The sequence below is a fragment of the Cibotium barometz genome, chromosome 63 (genome assembly GCF_041138505.1).
Source record: "Cibotium barometz isolate CiBa-2024 chromosome 63, ASM4113850v1, whole genome shotgun sequence".
Lineage (NCBI taxonomy): Eukaryota > Viridiplantae > Streptophyta > Polypodiopsida > Cyatheales > Cibotiaceae > Cibotium > Cibotium barometz.
In genome coordinates, this window is record NC_141108.1 from 9561827 (window position 1) to 9576747 (window position 14921).

The 14921-nt window shown below is 36.0% G+C and overlaps 1 protein-coding gene across 1 annotated transcript in view; it reads right to left on the minus strand.

Moving 5' to 3' along the window:
• Positions 1-13234: 13234 nt before the first annotated feature.
• Positions 13235-14921, minus strand: part of LOC147603653 (class V chitinase-like) — a 2215-nt gene continuing 528 nt past the window's right edge. The window contains exons 1-2 of the mRNA XM_086796201.1: positions 14338-14921; positions 13235-13446 (exon numbers count right to left, since the gene is read on the minus strand). The exon at positions 14338-14921 is cut by the window's right edge and continues 528 nt beyond it. Coding sequence (XP_086652327.1) covers positions 13361-13446; positions 14338-14921 — 670 coding nt within the window. The 3' untranslated portion in view covers positions 13235-13360. The remainder of the gene's footprint in view (positions 13447-14337) is intronic.

Sequence of the window (14921 nt, forward strand, 5' to 3'; positions counted from 1 at the left end):
CTTTTGGTGTGGTATGTGAACTCTTTTTTGTTGAGCCAATGTTAGCAGCAGCCTGCTTGATTGTGTGTGTTGCTCTGTTTGTTATCTAGCAAATTTTGAAGAGGTTATCCTGTGTGTCTTTTTTTCACAAATTTTGAAGATATTATTCCCTATGTTGCTTTGTGTCTGTTTTTTTCACGAACTTTGAAGAGACGTCACTCTCCATTTTAGTTTTTCAGTAACCTTCTAGACTATAGGTGTTTCAGTTCATACTTTTTGGAATCTCTCAATTGTGGATATTATGTGTGGCCTCTTTTTTGACACAGCACAGCACAATTATAGGGCACATGTGCACAATTATAGGGCTACTATGAATTCCATCACCAAGTCCTATGTGATTATCACTAACACGAGGCAGAATCGCTCCAGTGCAATACTCTATTCAACGTAAGTCTACGACTGGACTCGTAGATTACTGCCCTCACTATGCATTTAAAAGTTACCTGTTTCAGTTTCAAAAAGTGCTCCAGGGAGGGGGCAGGGGAGGGCAGGGGAGGGCAGGTCTCACCAAGCTTGGAAATCAGAAAACCTCACGAGGCCATCATGAGTGCTGAAACCTGCCTTGGATTAACAAGCAAAACCAGAAGCTTATAACAAGCAACCCACCTATGAACTCAAGAGGGGTTGTTCATGAGGTTTCTGTGACAGGGCCTTCAACTCCTTTGGCGAGGTTAGTCGAAGAGGGGCTCTCGGAGTAGAAACTTCATTATCATGAGGTATTGCTGATGTAGAGGGTTGGTCTTTATTATCAATGGCAGTCATTGAAGAGGCTATTGATATTGAAGGTTGCAAAGGGCTATCCTTGTTAGAGTAAGATTCAAGCTTAGAGTTTATTGATGTTGAAGATTGCGAAGGGCTATCCTTGTTAGAGTTCAAGCTTTATTGTTGATATCGACATAGTATAAGAAGGGATATGTTGTAGAGTGGATGTCGACTGTGAGGTTGTGAAATACCTATTCTTTTGATGATGAGATTAGAGCTGAAGGGATAAAGGTTTTGTTAGAAAGAGCTTCTGATGAAGACAAATTTTCACATTGAGCAGCTTTTTGTGAGAAGTCTTGTAGCTTTTTGTGATTAGCATCACATATAGATTCTTCGATGTCAGATCCACTCTGTTACAAAATGGTATCACCATCTCCATGTGGTGGATCTTCACAATAATTGTATTGTTAATGAAGCATGGTTTTGCAGTGGTAGCAATAATTAATTTCTATTTCAAAACTAAGTCTCCTTCCGACACAAACTCAACCACAAAGAATTCATAGCTAAGGGGGTTAGTTTGCATGTAGGATGTATCAACGTATCCCAAACATGGTATATTTATGTCTTACTTGAAAGGAATTTGCTGAGGGTGAGCTGGTATTGCATATTGACGTAATAATTTACACAATTCACGGGTCATTTGAGTATGTTCACACCAAGGATAAAGGTAGGCTTGAATTGTGTTGATATTTTCAAATGCTTTAAATCCTATATCCAACCATAGAAGATTTAGAGTAGGGTCACTCCCTTGGGTTTATGCTTTCTTTTGGCCTCTTTTCCTCGTAAGGTTTAGACTCTTCAGTTTGTGTAGATTTCATTTTCTTAGTTTTAGGAGATTGGGAATCTTTCTTTGGTTCTTATTTAAAGACATTCTCCTCTATCCCTTGTGTGGAGTGTTCTTTTGTAGGCTTTTTGGTTTTCACTCATACCTTGGCTTACATTTGTGTGAGCACATTGAGTAGAACTGTGGACAAATATCCATCCTACACACTTAAGATATTGAGAGTTGAGTGCTGCAAGTAGCTTTTTGCAATTACTTCATTAGTAGTTTCTATCCTTGGTTTTGTTTCTATTTGAGTTAAGTAGATAAGATGTGTGTACGGGGCTTCTTGGTTTTGAGATGATGATTGTGCACTTATTGTATGTGAATACATATGTACATTGCTAGATATGATTAAATACTTTGAATGATTGCAATATAGAAAGACTGGCTTAGGGTACATGCAATATGGATCGGGATGATGGTCTCCACGATGTGCACAATATATTGGGTCTTTTCTTGTAGGCAACTTTGTAAGTTTTAAGTAAGGAATCTTAGAATTTCGTAATCGACATCTTATAGATCAATGTCTCTCTGCTTCTTGTGTTAATTGGTTTAGACGAGAAAGAGTTCATATCAATGGTATCTTCTATCATGTTGTCGGTCCAAACGGATTGCTTCTTTGTAACATTGGTCAAAAGAATCTGGATTTGAGATTGTGGTCATGTTGTTGTGTGAAGTGTTTTTCTTTAAGCTCGTAAGAAAACATTGAGTTTCTTCCTACAAGTTTGTTGCAGCACTCCACTTGACCTTGTCTTGAGAATCCATAGATAAAGGTGGTCTTCAAAATCACTTACCTTAATCGTAGGCAACAACGTGATGAACCTTCTAGTGGCTTTGCACACTGAGCCTAGTTTGAGTTCATGTGCCTTGGTATAGCAATTTGGATTTTCAAATGCTTCACATCACTACTCAGACGTTTGCATTAATTGAACATGATCCATCATATTTGTCCATGAGCTTGGAAATTTCTATGGATAGGACTCTAGATGACTTATTTATGGGTCGTGCATACGTCCTTTGGTTAAAGCACCATGCAATCCTCATGCAACCCCCCTTTCTAGATTGTTCAATATTGCTAGACTTGGGGCATCAAGGGGTTATGAGGTTTGTGGAGTACCATCTCCGAGCATTTGTAAAAAAGTTAGACCTATTGTTGCATTTGGTATAGGACTAGTCATCATGGGATTGGTGTCACCAAGGTTTTGAAACTTGGTGGTGGCATTACTGAAGGCGTAAGGTTGGTCCAATGCATGGTATGATTGGGGGTTGTACTTGAGGCATTGGTCTCAAGGAGTTGTAGGTTTTAGCTATTGGATTAAGTTTCGAAATTGGCATGCTTTAACCCCCTAGGTTAGTCATTATTACTGTCATCGTTCTTCTTTTTTGGTTCTTTGGTTTTTTTAAAGGTTTCCTTATAGTATGAAACGACCTTTGTATGCTTGGTCTATCCCTTTATGTGTCAAATAGGGGTGCGTTAGGTTCCTCTAGCATTAATTTTCTCATAAGCGCTCTAGGACATAAATGTCTCGTAAGAATTGTTTTTTTGAAATGTGCACGTCAGTGGTTTCCCAGATGGTAGAAAAGATCTGAAAACCTATTTTCTATCATTGCCAAATCGTGCATGTTTTTTCAAAAAATGTCAAAATGATACTTTGAATTTTTCCAACCTCGTTTTGAGTGTGTTTCAGAAAGAACTCGGAAATAAGTTCTATGAGAGAGTTGTAGTACTAAAACTTTGCTCCCCTGATGACATTGCATTTAGTAGCTCAAACGTTAGTTCGAATTTGGTTCACAAGCTTGTTTTTGCTATTTTTAGCGTGTTTTCTCGCCTTGATTTTTGGGTCAACTTTTGTAACTGTTGGTTAGATGTCATAACAACAGAAATCAACTTGGTCCATTCAAGGAAGGATTTAAAGAGCGTGGAAAGATCTTGAAGATGAGCACTAGAATACGTTCTGGCCTCATGGTTTGGAAGGTACAAGCTTGTGAATAGGGCGATTTTTTATCTTCTTGTTTTTTCCTACCTCCTAGTTTTTTTACACATGATTATGCAAGTCGTAATCAAGTTAGTGATTTTACAATTATCATATAGCTGTGATTTTTCGAGGTGATTATGAAGTCACGATCGTGATTTTCAAGCGTGAATTTTTTTAAAAAAATCTGAGTCTTAATAAAGGTTTTTAGAATTCGATTTATGTGGATGGGAATCAAATTAGGAGGTATAAGAGATTTTTTTCCAAAAAGATAATGGGAGGCAAAAGTCAACACTTTATGATACCTCCTTACATGTCATAAATGAATCCCAAAAGTGGATTTTAGCCAAGTCACAAGGCATCTTTACATTGAATGCACATTAACCACTAATGAGTTTTGAAAAAAATGATTAGGGATTAATTCTTTCACTACTTTTTGGATTGATTAAGGTTCTAAATTAACTATTAATTACTAACTAATTCACACAATTAAGCACATCATTGTTGGAGCGGAGATCAATGTAGCAACACACACACAGAGATGCAGCAACAAGTAAGGAGAAATAGATGAAAGCATAACACTCAAAGTAGATTGATGAGAATGAGTGAAATATAAGTGAAGTGACATAATAAGGTCACTTACACACACTCATAAGAGTGTATCCATACACTCGAGAGAGAAAACCTCCTAAAGAGGGAAAAAATACCTCAGCTTATTATTAGCACGTCCACACATTACTACCATATGCTATAAATCTTCCTTGTAGTGATGATGCAAACATGTAGAGAGATCATGTGATTGATCAATCCCCAAATGGCAAAATAAGCCTAAAGCTTTACGAAAAGCTTCAAACTTCTCTCGTGAGACAACCTTCATAAAATATCTGCCACATTATTGTCGTATGTAGAGACATAAACCAAGTTGATCTATCTTGCAGTGAGCCTTTTCCTAACATAATGATAATGCACCTCAATGCACTTTGTGCGAGCATGGAACACTGGGTTCCTCACAAGGGCTAATGAGCATTCAACAGATACACACATCATGAAAATTCTACATTTTCATGAGACTGTGAAAATTGACTTTCACATGAAAATCCATAAGAGATATACATGACAATGAAAATCCATGCATCCATAAAATTTGTCAAGATTTTGATTCTGAGCTTCAAGAAACTGTTACCTACAAAATCATAGAGAGGTGGATCAGATTTCTTGGTCTGTTTACCTATGAAAACACTTCGTATACACTTGACATGAAAACCAGTTGGATTGCACTACCATGAAAATTAATCCAGAAGCATTAAAAGCCTTAATTTATCTTCACGTCATGAAAACCTTGCATTCTCACATGATTGTGAAATTTGCTCTATGTAAAAATCTCAAGCTTGATTTTCACAAATGTAAAAATCCATGTGCCCATAGTTTGAAGCAAGATCACAATCCTAAGCCTTGGAATGTGGTTTAGTTGCAAAACCATAAAGAAGTGATATTTTTTTTAGTAGAAACTAAATCCTATGTTTATGCGGACATGGTGTCTCTGTGTGTGGAGAAAGAGATAAGGTTTACCTTCTGTTCACCAATAAATCTAAATTTTTATGTTTTGTTTCATTTTTTCATGGATTGAAAGGCCTTTACACCTAATAAATACCTTTAATGGTTTGTTTTTTTCCAAATTTCCATGAATTTTTACACTTTCATGTTTATGTAATATTTTTCCTTACTATTAGAAAACATAAAATTTCTAAAAAAGGTGTAAAAATTTTAAATTGAGACTAAAACTAGATGCATATATGCTTAATCTATCCCTAAGGATCCCAAAACCAATGTTATTCTCTATCCACAACAATCTCTTTGGCTTACAATTGTGAGCAAAAGAATGGAGTTCCAAAGAGAACAAACTACCTCAAGATTCTCATACTAACAAATTTAAAAGTTTGTTCCTTTTTGTAAGTTTGATAGGCATACCAATGATACTACAGGTGTTGTTTCTAACAACGATATTTGTAGTGCTAATAATAACAACATAAAAAATGGCGATGATGTAAAGAAGAAGAAAGATTCTCTACCTAGAAATGTGACATGCTATAATTATCGACAAAAAGGACATGTCACACCTAATTTCCCAAAGAAGAAGCAACCAATTGCATGAGCCAACATGATTGATGGTAAAGTAGATACAAAGGATGACAACTTCTCTCTTGAGCAAGAGGGTAATTCTAAACATTAGGTATGCCTAAACCCATTGTTAAGAAAGTTTCACCTCATATGCTTCAAAAAATGAAAGGAAAAATTAAGAACAAGTAAATATATTGTATGATAATGAAAGTACGCATGATTTCATTTTCGAAAAGCTTATGCATGCTCTTCACTTAAATACTATTCCTTCAAAGTACAATAACATTGCTTTTTAAGGAACAAAGTATAATCGTACTAAGGAAGTGAAAGATGTAGTTTTATCTATTGCATCATATAGCCAACTTCACACTTTTCTTGTTGTACCTTTGCACTCATATAATGTTATTCTTGGTATGCCATGGAGACATGAGCACAGTTCTCGCATTGATTATGATTCTCATGACATATCTTTTGCATTCACAATGGTGAGAATGTATGTTTGAAAGGGTTACAGGAATCTAGTAGTTGTGCACTCCTTAGCCATACCCAAGCTAAGAAAGCCATGAGGAAAAAGGAAAAGACTTATCTAGTTATGGTTAATGAGCTTACCACGATTCTCATGACATATCTTTTGCATTCAATGGTGAGAATGTATGTTTGAAAGGGTTACAGGAATCTAGTAGCTGTGCACTCCTTAGCCATACCCAAGCTAAGAAAGCCATGAGGAAAAAGGAAAAGACTTATCTAGTTATGGTTAATGAGCTTACCACTTATAAACCAATTTTCAAGAATAGCTCAAATGAGGAATTCATTTCACAATTTTCAAATTCTTTTATGAATGAGTTATCTCCTGGATTGCCTGATTCTAGATGGGAAGACCATAGGATAGACATTATCCCTGGTAGTATTTTGCCTTGTAGAGCTTCTTATAGAGTAAGTTTTTTAGAGAGAAAAGATATCCAGAATCAGATTGAGGACCTTCTTGATAGAAAACTTATTACGTCTACTAGTTCACCATACGGAGCACTTGTTCTTCTCATCAAAAAGAAGATCACATGTGCATAGACTATCGAGCTTTAAAAAAGAATAATGTTAAGAATGGATATCCTATTCCACATGTAGACGATCTCTTAGATAAGTGACAGGAGCCAAGGTCTTTTCTAAAATTGACCTTAAATCAGGCTATCATTAGGTTAGAATGGCCGAAGAAGATGTTTATAAGACTGTCTTTTGCATGCAAACGGATCATTATGAGTTTTTAGTAATGTCTTTCGGACTTACTAATACTTCAACTACATTTAGCTGCATAATGAACTGTGTTTTCCTAAAGTTCCAGAATTTTGTGGTTGTTTTCTTTGATGACATCTTGGTCTTTAGTAAAGACAAAGATGAGCATGAAAAACACTTAGAGATAGTATTCAATCTTTTGAAGGAGAATTAACTCTATGCCAATCTTGACAAGAGTGAGTTATTTCAAAAAGAAATTGAATACCTTGGGCATATTGTGTTTGCTGATGGAATTCGTGTAGATTCTAAAAATATAGAGGCCATTAGATCATGGCCCAGACCAAAGGACATTTGTGAGTTGAGATCTTTTCTCGATCTATGTTCTTATTATAGAATATTTGTCAAAAACTTTGCTTACAAAAGCGCATTAATTTGATAGAATTATTGAAAAAGGCTAAAGTCTTCCATTGGATTGATATGCATGAAAAGCCTTTCAATGCTCTTAAGTATGCACTAATCCATGCACCTGTTTTAACATTACCTGATTTCCTTAGATGATTCTTTGTGGTAGTGGGTGACTGATGCTAGTAGACATGGTATTGGTGCTATGCTTATGCAAGATAATTATCCAATTGTTTTTAAAAGTAGAAAATTGAAAGCATCTGAGCTTATGTACAATACTTATGATAAAGAATCGATTATTGTTGTTCATACATTGAAAATTTAGAAGCATTATCTTATGGGTTCTGAGTTCTGAGCCTTTAATATTGGATACATAAGTGGGCATCTTTTATTCAAAGTTTTCAACCAGCTATGCAATATACACCTGGTTGTGAGAATGTTGTTTGTTGATGCTTTGAGTAGTAGAAGACCTAGCATTAATAATACATCCATTATTGAGGTGATTTCTTTCATAACATGAAAGGAACTTATGAAAGTGATTCTGATTTTTTGATACTGCATATACAACAAGATGAAAAATAATTATTGGTTACCTCATTTGGATTATTCTTATGATGATGGTTTTCTTTTCTTTCAAAATAAGTTGTGCATTACTAGACCATTTCTATTATTGCAGAATCTCATCACCCACCTTTTGTTGGTCATAGAGGAATTTTATTTAATTTTGCAAATCGTTGCCATCAGTGATTTCTCTAAATGTGTTATTTGTCAAAAGATTAAGAGTCATAAAGGAAAGAAATTTGGTTCGCTTATGCCATTAACTATTTCTAATGAGCCATGGGAATAAATAAGTATGGATTTCATTACTGGTTTTGCTTTGACTTACTAACAAGAATGATATGATTTGGACTATTGTAGATAGATTTAGCAAAAATGCTTATTTTATTGCGCATAAAGACATTGATTGCTTATTAAGTTGCATATGTTTTTATCAAACATGTGTTTATGCATCATGATTTATCAAAGATCATTGTTTCCAATAGAGATAAAAAGTTTTATAGTGATTTTTGGACTACTTTGTTTGATAATCTTCAAACAAAACTTGTTTTTTCTACTACTTTTCATCTTGAATCAAATGTGCAAATTGACATAACAAACAGTACAATTCTTGATTTACTTAGATGTTATGCTTCATCTCAGCCTAAGCAGTGGGATAAGTATTTACATGTTTGCAATTTGTATATAATAATTGTCCTCACACTGCTACTAAAAACCACTATTTGATAGAGTCTATGGTAAGGCTTTGCTGACTCTTACGACTCGTCTTCCACATTCTATCGAGGCTACAAATTCTTTTGTTAGAGAATTTGACTAGATTCATGAGTTAGTGAAATTGAAAATTTTAAAAGCTCAAGAGAAGTACATGAAGTACACAAATCATAAACGTAAACATGTCATCTTCAACAAAGGCGACTGTACTTCTTCGCATTGAGCAAAGGAGACTTAAGTCTGTAGAAACCAACCCTATGGTAAAATTAGCTCCTAGATTTTATGGACCTTGCAAGATTATCTCAAAGATAAATGAAAATACATTTAAGTTGTAGTTACCCTCTATCCATAATTATTTTCACATTAGTCTTTTAAGACCTTTTAGAGGACCTCTATCTTCTCATCCTATATTAGAAGAACTTCCTACGTTGGTAGATAAAGAAGAACATGCCTGAGTCTATTATTGACCCCCATGAGACCACCACTACACACACAAGAAACACTTATGCTAAGTGTCTTGAGGCTTTCAAGAATCATCCAATTGAAGATATTAAATGGAGGTTTTTATGTTCTTCCCAAAATCTCATTCACTCATACCATCCATGTAATTGAGGTCAATTGCACCCCGAGAAAGAGAGAATGTTAGTTATAACCCCTATGGTTAAGTGGGGATGCCTATGCAATCATTACTTACACATGGTGTATGTATTAAGGATATTTTATGTGTGGGATGTGTCTTTTATTTATATCAATTTTCAAGATTAATGTGTTTAATCAATTGTGTGCGGTGGTATAATATAGTCAGGATTAGTATGTTTAATTGGCTTTGTGTGTGTTGACTAATATTATTTTGATATAGGTGATGATTGAGTGGTGAACTATTTGTGGTGTATGTATTAAGGATATTTTATGTGTGGGATGTGTCTTTTATTTATATTATTTTTCAAGATTAATGTGTTTAATCAATTGTGTGCGGTGGTATAATATACTCAGGATTAGTATGTTTAATTGGCTTTGTGTGTGTTGACTAATATTATTTTGATATAGGTGATGATTGAGTGGTGAACTATTTGTAAGTCTTCATTCTTCGCGCGGTGGGTAGAACATTTCTTGGACCATGATGAGATATTTTGAAAAACATGTGAACACTTATTATGGTTACGTATTTTTGTTATTTATATTTTTGGAAAACATGTGAACACCTGTTATGGCTACATATTTTGGCATTCATATTTTTGGAAGAGCTTCTATGCTCAAAAACTCAAAAAGCTCTTAAGCTTTATTTTTAGAGTTGTCTTTTTGAAAAGCAAGCTTTAATACATATAAATATGGATGAGTGGTACAATGGGCCACACTCATCCATGGGAGATTGAACCTAATCTTGTGTCGACGGTGATGTCTCTCTTATTTTAAATTTTTCTTGTTTATTTATTTTGTTAGAAATTTGTTTACGTCAGGTTCATGCTACTAATTTGTTTTAAGTTCAGGGTTTCCTCTAATTTTTGTGTTTGAGAAATAGAATTCTTCTTCGAATGTTATAACACCAAGTAAACACCATCAATTGTTTGTTTGTTTTCCATCTTCCCATCAATTTTTACGCTTTTATGTTTTTGTACTATTTTTCTTACTATTAAAAAGTATAAAAAATCAAATGTATATTGCAAATACTTCTAAATTAAGACCAAAATTAGGTGCATAGATGCTTGATCTATCCCTAGGAACTGCAAAACCAATCATAGAAACAATCTATCTTAAAAAATTGAGAAACTTGTAACATTACATGTCGATTCTAGCAATGGTACACATTCCCATTTGGTAATGGTACATGGTCCATTAGCAAAACGATACATGATTTACCCATAGATTATGTAAAATTTGACTAAATCAACTAGTGGCATGTGGTATATTGGATTGATCAATCACTTGTTAACACGTGGCTTTTAAATCCGTACCGTCTATATATACTTTTAATGGAATGTTGCTCTTTGTCATAGTATAATACATATAACAAGATGCATTCAAGTACACTTGTCTATGTTGCTAATGGTACATGTATGATTTCTATTAGTTCATCATACATGATAATTTCTAATCGAGCTATATTCAAATGATACACGATAATTTCCAACCAAGACATATTAAGCGTTGTATACATCCACTTGTACACATAAATACAAATTATACACCAAGAATCTACAACCAAAAAGGATGTGTATAATTACAATAGTGTGTTGTACTATTACAACGGGATGCATACTATTATGATCGTACGTCAATGGTCATACATATCTAATGACATGTGTATAAGTAGGAAAAAATAAAAACTTCTAGTAGCAACTTAGGAAACTTGATTTTTTGAGATTTAGGGCCCTTCCTAGGTTCCTAAATTGTGACTCTTTTATGGGATCTAGGTTATTTAATTAGATGAGTGAACCCTATTCCCATTAAGGCCTTTGAAATCAAACGAGTGATGCAAATACCTCCTCAAAATTTAAGAACATGCAAAGGTGTACATGCGAGTCCCAAGAGACATAAGGATTGATCCATGCTATATGCCAATAGACTCAAGTTAGAGGTTAATGCTATGGAAAACAGACTCTCACTTTTGTTACAAGTTTTTGTACTTTTAGCCACAAACCTTTGACAACATAGAGCTCCAGTGATATCACCTCCTATACTATTGCTCATCAAAGCATGGAAGTGCATATCCAGTCAAGCCATAGTCACTACTTGGTAGATTCTTAAAGCTAATCATAGTACTGATTGATTAACCAAAGGAAAGGTACAAGTCATATGACCTTAAAACATTACAATTTAATATGATTGCATGGAAGTGCATATCCAATGCAACCATAGTCACTACTTGGTAGATTCTTAAAGCTGATCATAGTACTCATTGATTAACCAAAGGAAAGGTACAAGTCATATGACCTTAAAACATTACAATTTGATATGATTGCATGGAAGTGCATATCCAATCCAGCCATAGTCACTACTTGGTAGATTCTTAAAGCTGATCATAGTACTCATTGATTAACCAAAGGAAAGGTACAAGTCATATGACCTTAAAACATTACAATTTGATGGAAGTGCATATCCAATCCAACCATAGTCACTACTTGGTAGATTCTTAAAGTTGATCATAGTACTCATTGATTAACCAAAGGAAAGGCACGTCATATGACCTCAAAACATAACAATTTGATATGATTGCATGTGAATAAGTGCCACTTGTATATAAGGTAATTTATCATAATGCAAAGAGACAATCCCCCTTTGTGCTAATAGAGTCTCTTGTGATCTACTTGCTCTTGCTTGTGTGGTGTCTGTGTGAGAGTGGAAATTCCTTATTGAGAGCTTGGAAGAGGGATTTTAGGAGAGTGGAGCTTTAACAACTAGTCAAGAGCAAGGTTGCATTCCAATTTTGTTTGCCCTCTAAATGAGTAGAGTTCTAGGTGGAGCTAGAAAGGGGTATAATAATGATAAAGTTATGTAGTTGTTCTATGTATAAATTGCATTATAGACAAACTAATGGATGTCTTGCTTATCAAAGTTCTTGAACATTGATTAACAAAGGATGCCAAACTTGTCTATATACAGTGCCCAAGGTCAGCATGGATATAGGTCAACCACGTCAACCAGCCCACAACTTAGTCCAACATGACCAACCAACCACATCAATTGACTGGGAGGATATTATACTACAACATTATCTTATAGAGAGTTTGTGCAGCTTCTATGGCCATCTGAGACCGTCTCAACCCTTAAACACGTCCACACAGCCCAAGAATAGTGTGTCCTTGTCGGTTTGCTAATCCAGTACTCACTAACGCAATTACATAGCCCGAACAAGCATGCATCTTACTTGGTAGAGTGCTAAGTCTACATAATCTATCTCCTAACCATTTGGCCACCATCTTGTGTCTCAAATGGGAAATGTCAAGTGCTCATTTGCTCACCACAAGTGGCTAATCTTGTGTCTAAAATGGGAAATGTCAAGTACTCATTTGCTCACCACAACAATGGCTAATCCTCATATAGGGGAGCTTACAAAATAGATCACATATGTCAGGAGAGTGGAGTGACAACACGAGGATGGAGCTATGGGCCTCGCCACAACGACTACTCCCTATATAGCGAACCTTACAAAACAGATCACATTCATCACCCATAGTAATAATATAAAGATGGAGAGCATTGAGCTGTTCTAAGAATACTACCTTGGTAGTAGAAGCAGAAGAGTTTGCCATCTTTTGAAGTTATGCGAACATTTCTAATGCTACACAAGAGAGTAGAGTAAATTTGTCTAAGTGGCAATCTACCTATGTGTAGATAAAGACCTTTGATTAAAAGAAATGCACTAGCTCTAATACTAATTATAGAAAAAGCATTTACAAATGTCAGCCTCTTACGTTCCAGTGATTCTTTTTAGGAGTATAAATTTCCTAGCACTTATCAAAAGTCTATTTGCCTATTTAATCTACCACTTTTATGAATCCAAGGTTTAAAAAATATCACATTTTAGAGAGTGTGTAAGTGATGGACTGGTGAACTCACATCAATATGACATTGAATTGGAACCTTAACCCACCGCAAATGTACACACGTCTAACGATAAGAGTGGATCTAGAAAATTAAAGTCTTTTATTCCGTGAGATGTGTATATATCACCATGCATGTCTTTGAACAGTTAAACAACAACAAACAGAGATATAGCACTTGTGACTTGCAAAGACGTGCCATTCCTCTAATGTTTCTCCATCCCAACTGGCAATATTGAATGACTTGGACGACAAGTTGCTGTTGCCTGATTCGAACTCAACGATGTTGAAGCTGCAAAATTGAGATAAACCATCTTCTCAAAACATGTTCTCCTTAAGGAAAATGTAACAAGCATCGATGCACTCACTAGAAGATGTGATAGTATGGTATGTCAATGAGTTGTGACTAGTTTAATGGAATGGAAAAAGTAATCCACATCAATTGACACTAGTTATATTTGGCCACTTATACTACCTATCCTTTTTGAATTATGGGTCAACATGCCTTTGTGTGATAACATAAATGGATTGCCTTTCCTTCATGTTGTGAGTATATACAAGTGCATGTTTAAATCTATCAATATGTTATAACTATGACATCCATGACATGGTTTCCCTATTCGTTTCTTTTTAATCTCCCCCTCAATTCTACTCAATCTTCTTGATAGGTTTACTTTTACCATTAGTAATGGTGACCAACTAGAGTAATAAATCTACCATTATGTTATATGGCATCCATGACATGCTCCCCGTATTCACTTAACCTCCCCCTTAATTGTACTTAATGTTCTCAACAGGTTTACTTTTACCATTAGTAATGGTGAGCAGACTAGAGTAAAACTAGATTGCTATCAGCAGATGTGTAAATTGATCGATTTCATAGTATAATAAATAGATTACTCACATGTATATGTTATCCTCTTGAGGCATACTTCCATTGGCCATTACTTTCCTCTAGCCTTGGGACATCCCTACTTTGTTTTTTGGGGCAATGTGGTGCTTATCTACTCACCTGGTTGGGAATTCCTCCATTAATTTTTTGATTGCCATGTGGATTCAAAAAACAATGAGGATCTCCATGATGCTAGGAATATGCAAGTGGAGTGGTGAGATGGTCCATGGGTGGGGGGTAGCGTGGAGGTCTGTGTGTGTGTGTGTGTGTTGGGGGGGGTGGGGGTGTTACCTTGTGATGCCAAGACATTGTGTTGATCGAACCCAAGTCTCCAGAAGAAGTAACCGGCCAGTTGCTTGCCTTTGAGGTACTCAACTTTGGCCGCAATGCTCACTGCATCGTCGTAACCCACCCACACCGTGTCGGAACCCGAGCTCCCGTAACAGTACGACGCCACGGTGACCGTACTGTCCTGCAGACACGTGGCTGTTCCACCTTGGATGAAGCTCTGTACCTCATCGTACGAGTACGTCGACGTGGACCCAAACCCCGTTGCCGGGGCGCCAATCCCATTGTCGGTTGCTGACTCGAGATTCCACGTCCACCCATAAGATGCAAGCCCCAAAGCTGCTTGCGTGGCCGGCAACCCGGCGCTCAACCATTGGGTGAGCCCGCCATCTGTCGAGACGGTTGGCTGAGTTGGGTCTGACTCATACAGAGCCGTGTGGATACCGGTTTTGGTAGGCTGCCAGGACCAGTAATCGTAGCTCATTATGTTAATCCAATCCAGGCTTTGAGAGATCGACTGAACCGGATAGGCATACCCTGTCCAGTAATCAGGGGTGAAGTACACAGCGGCAGTGAGCAGAAGCGGG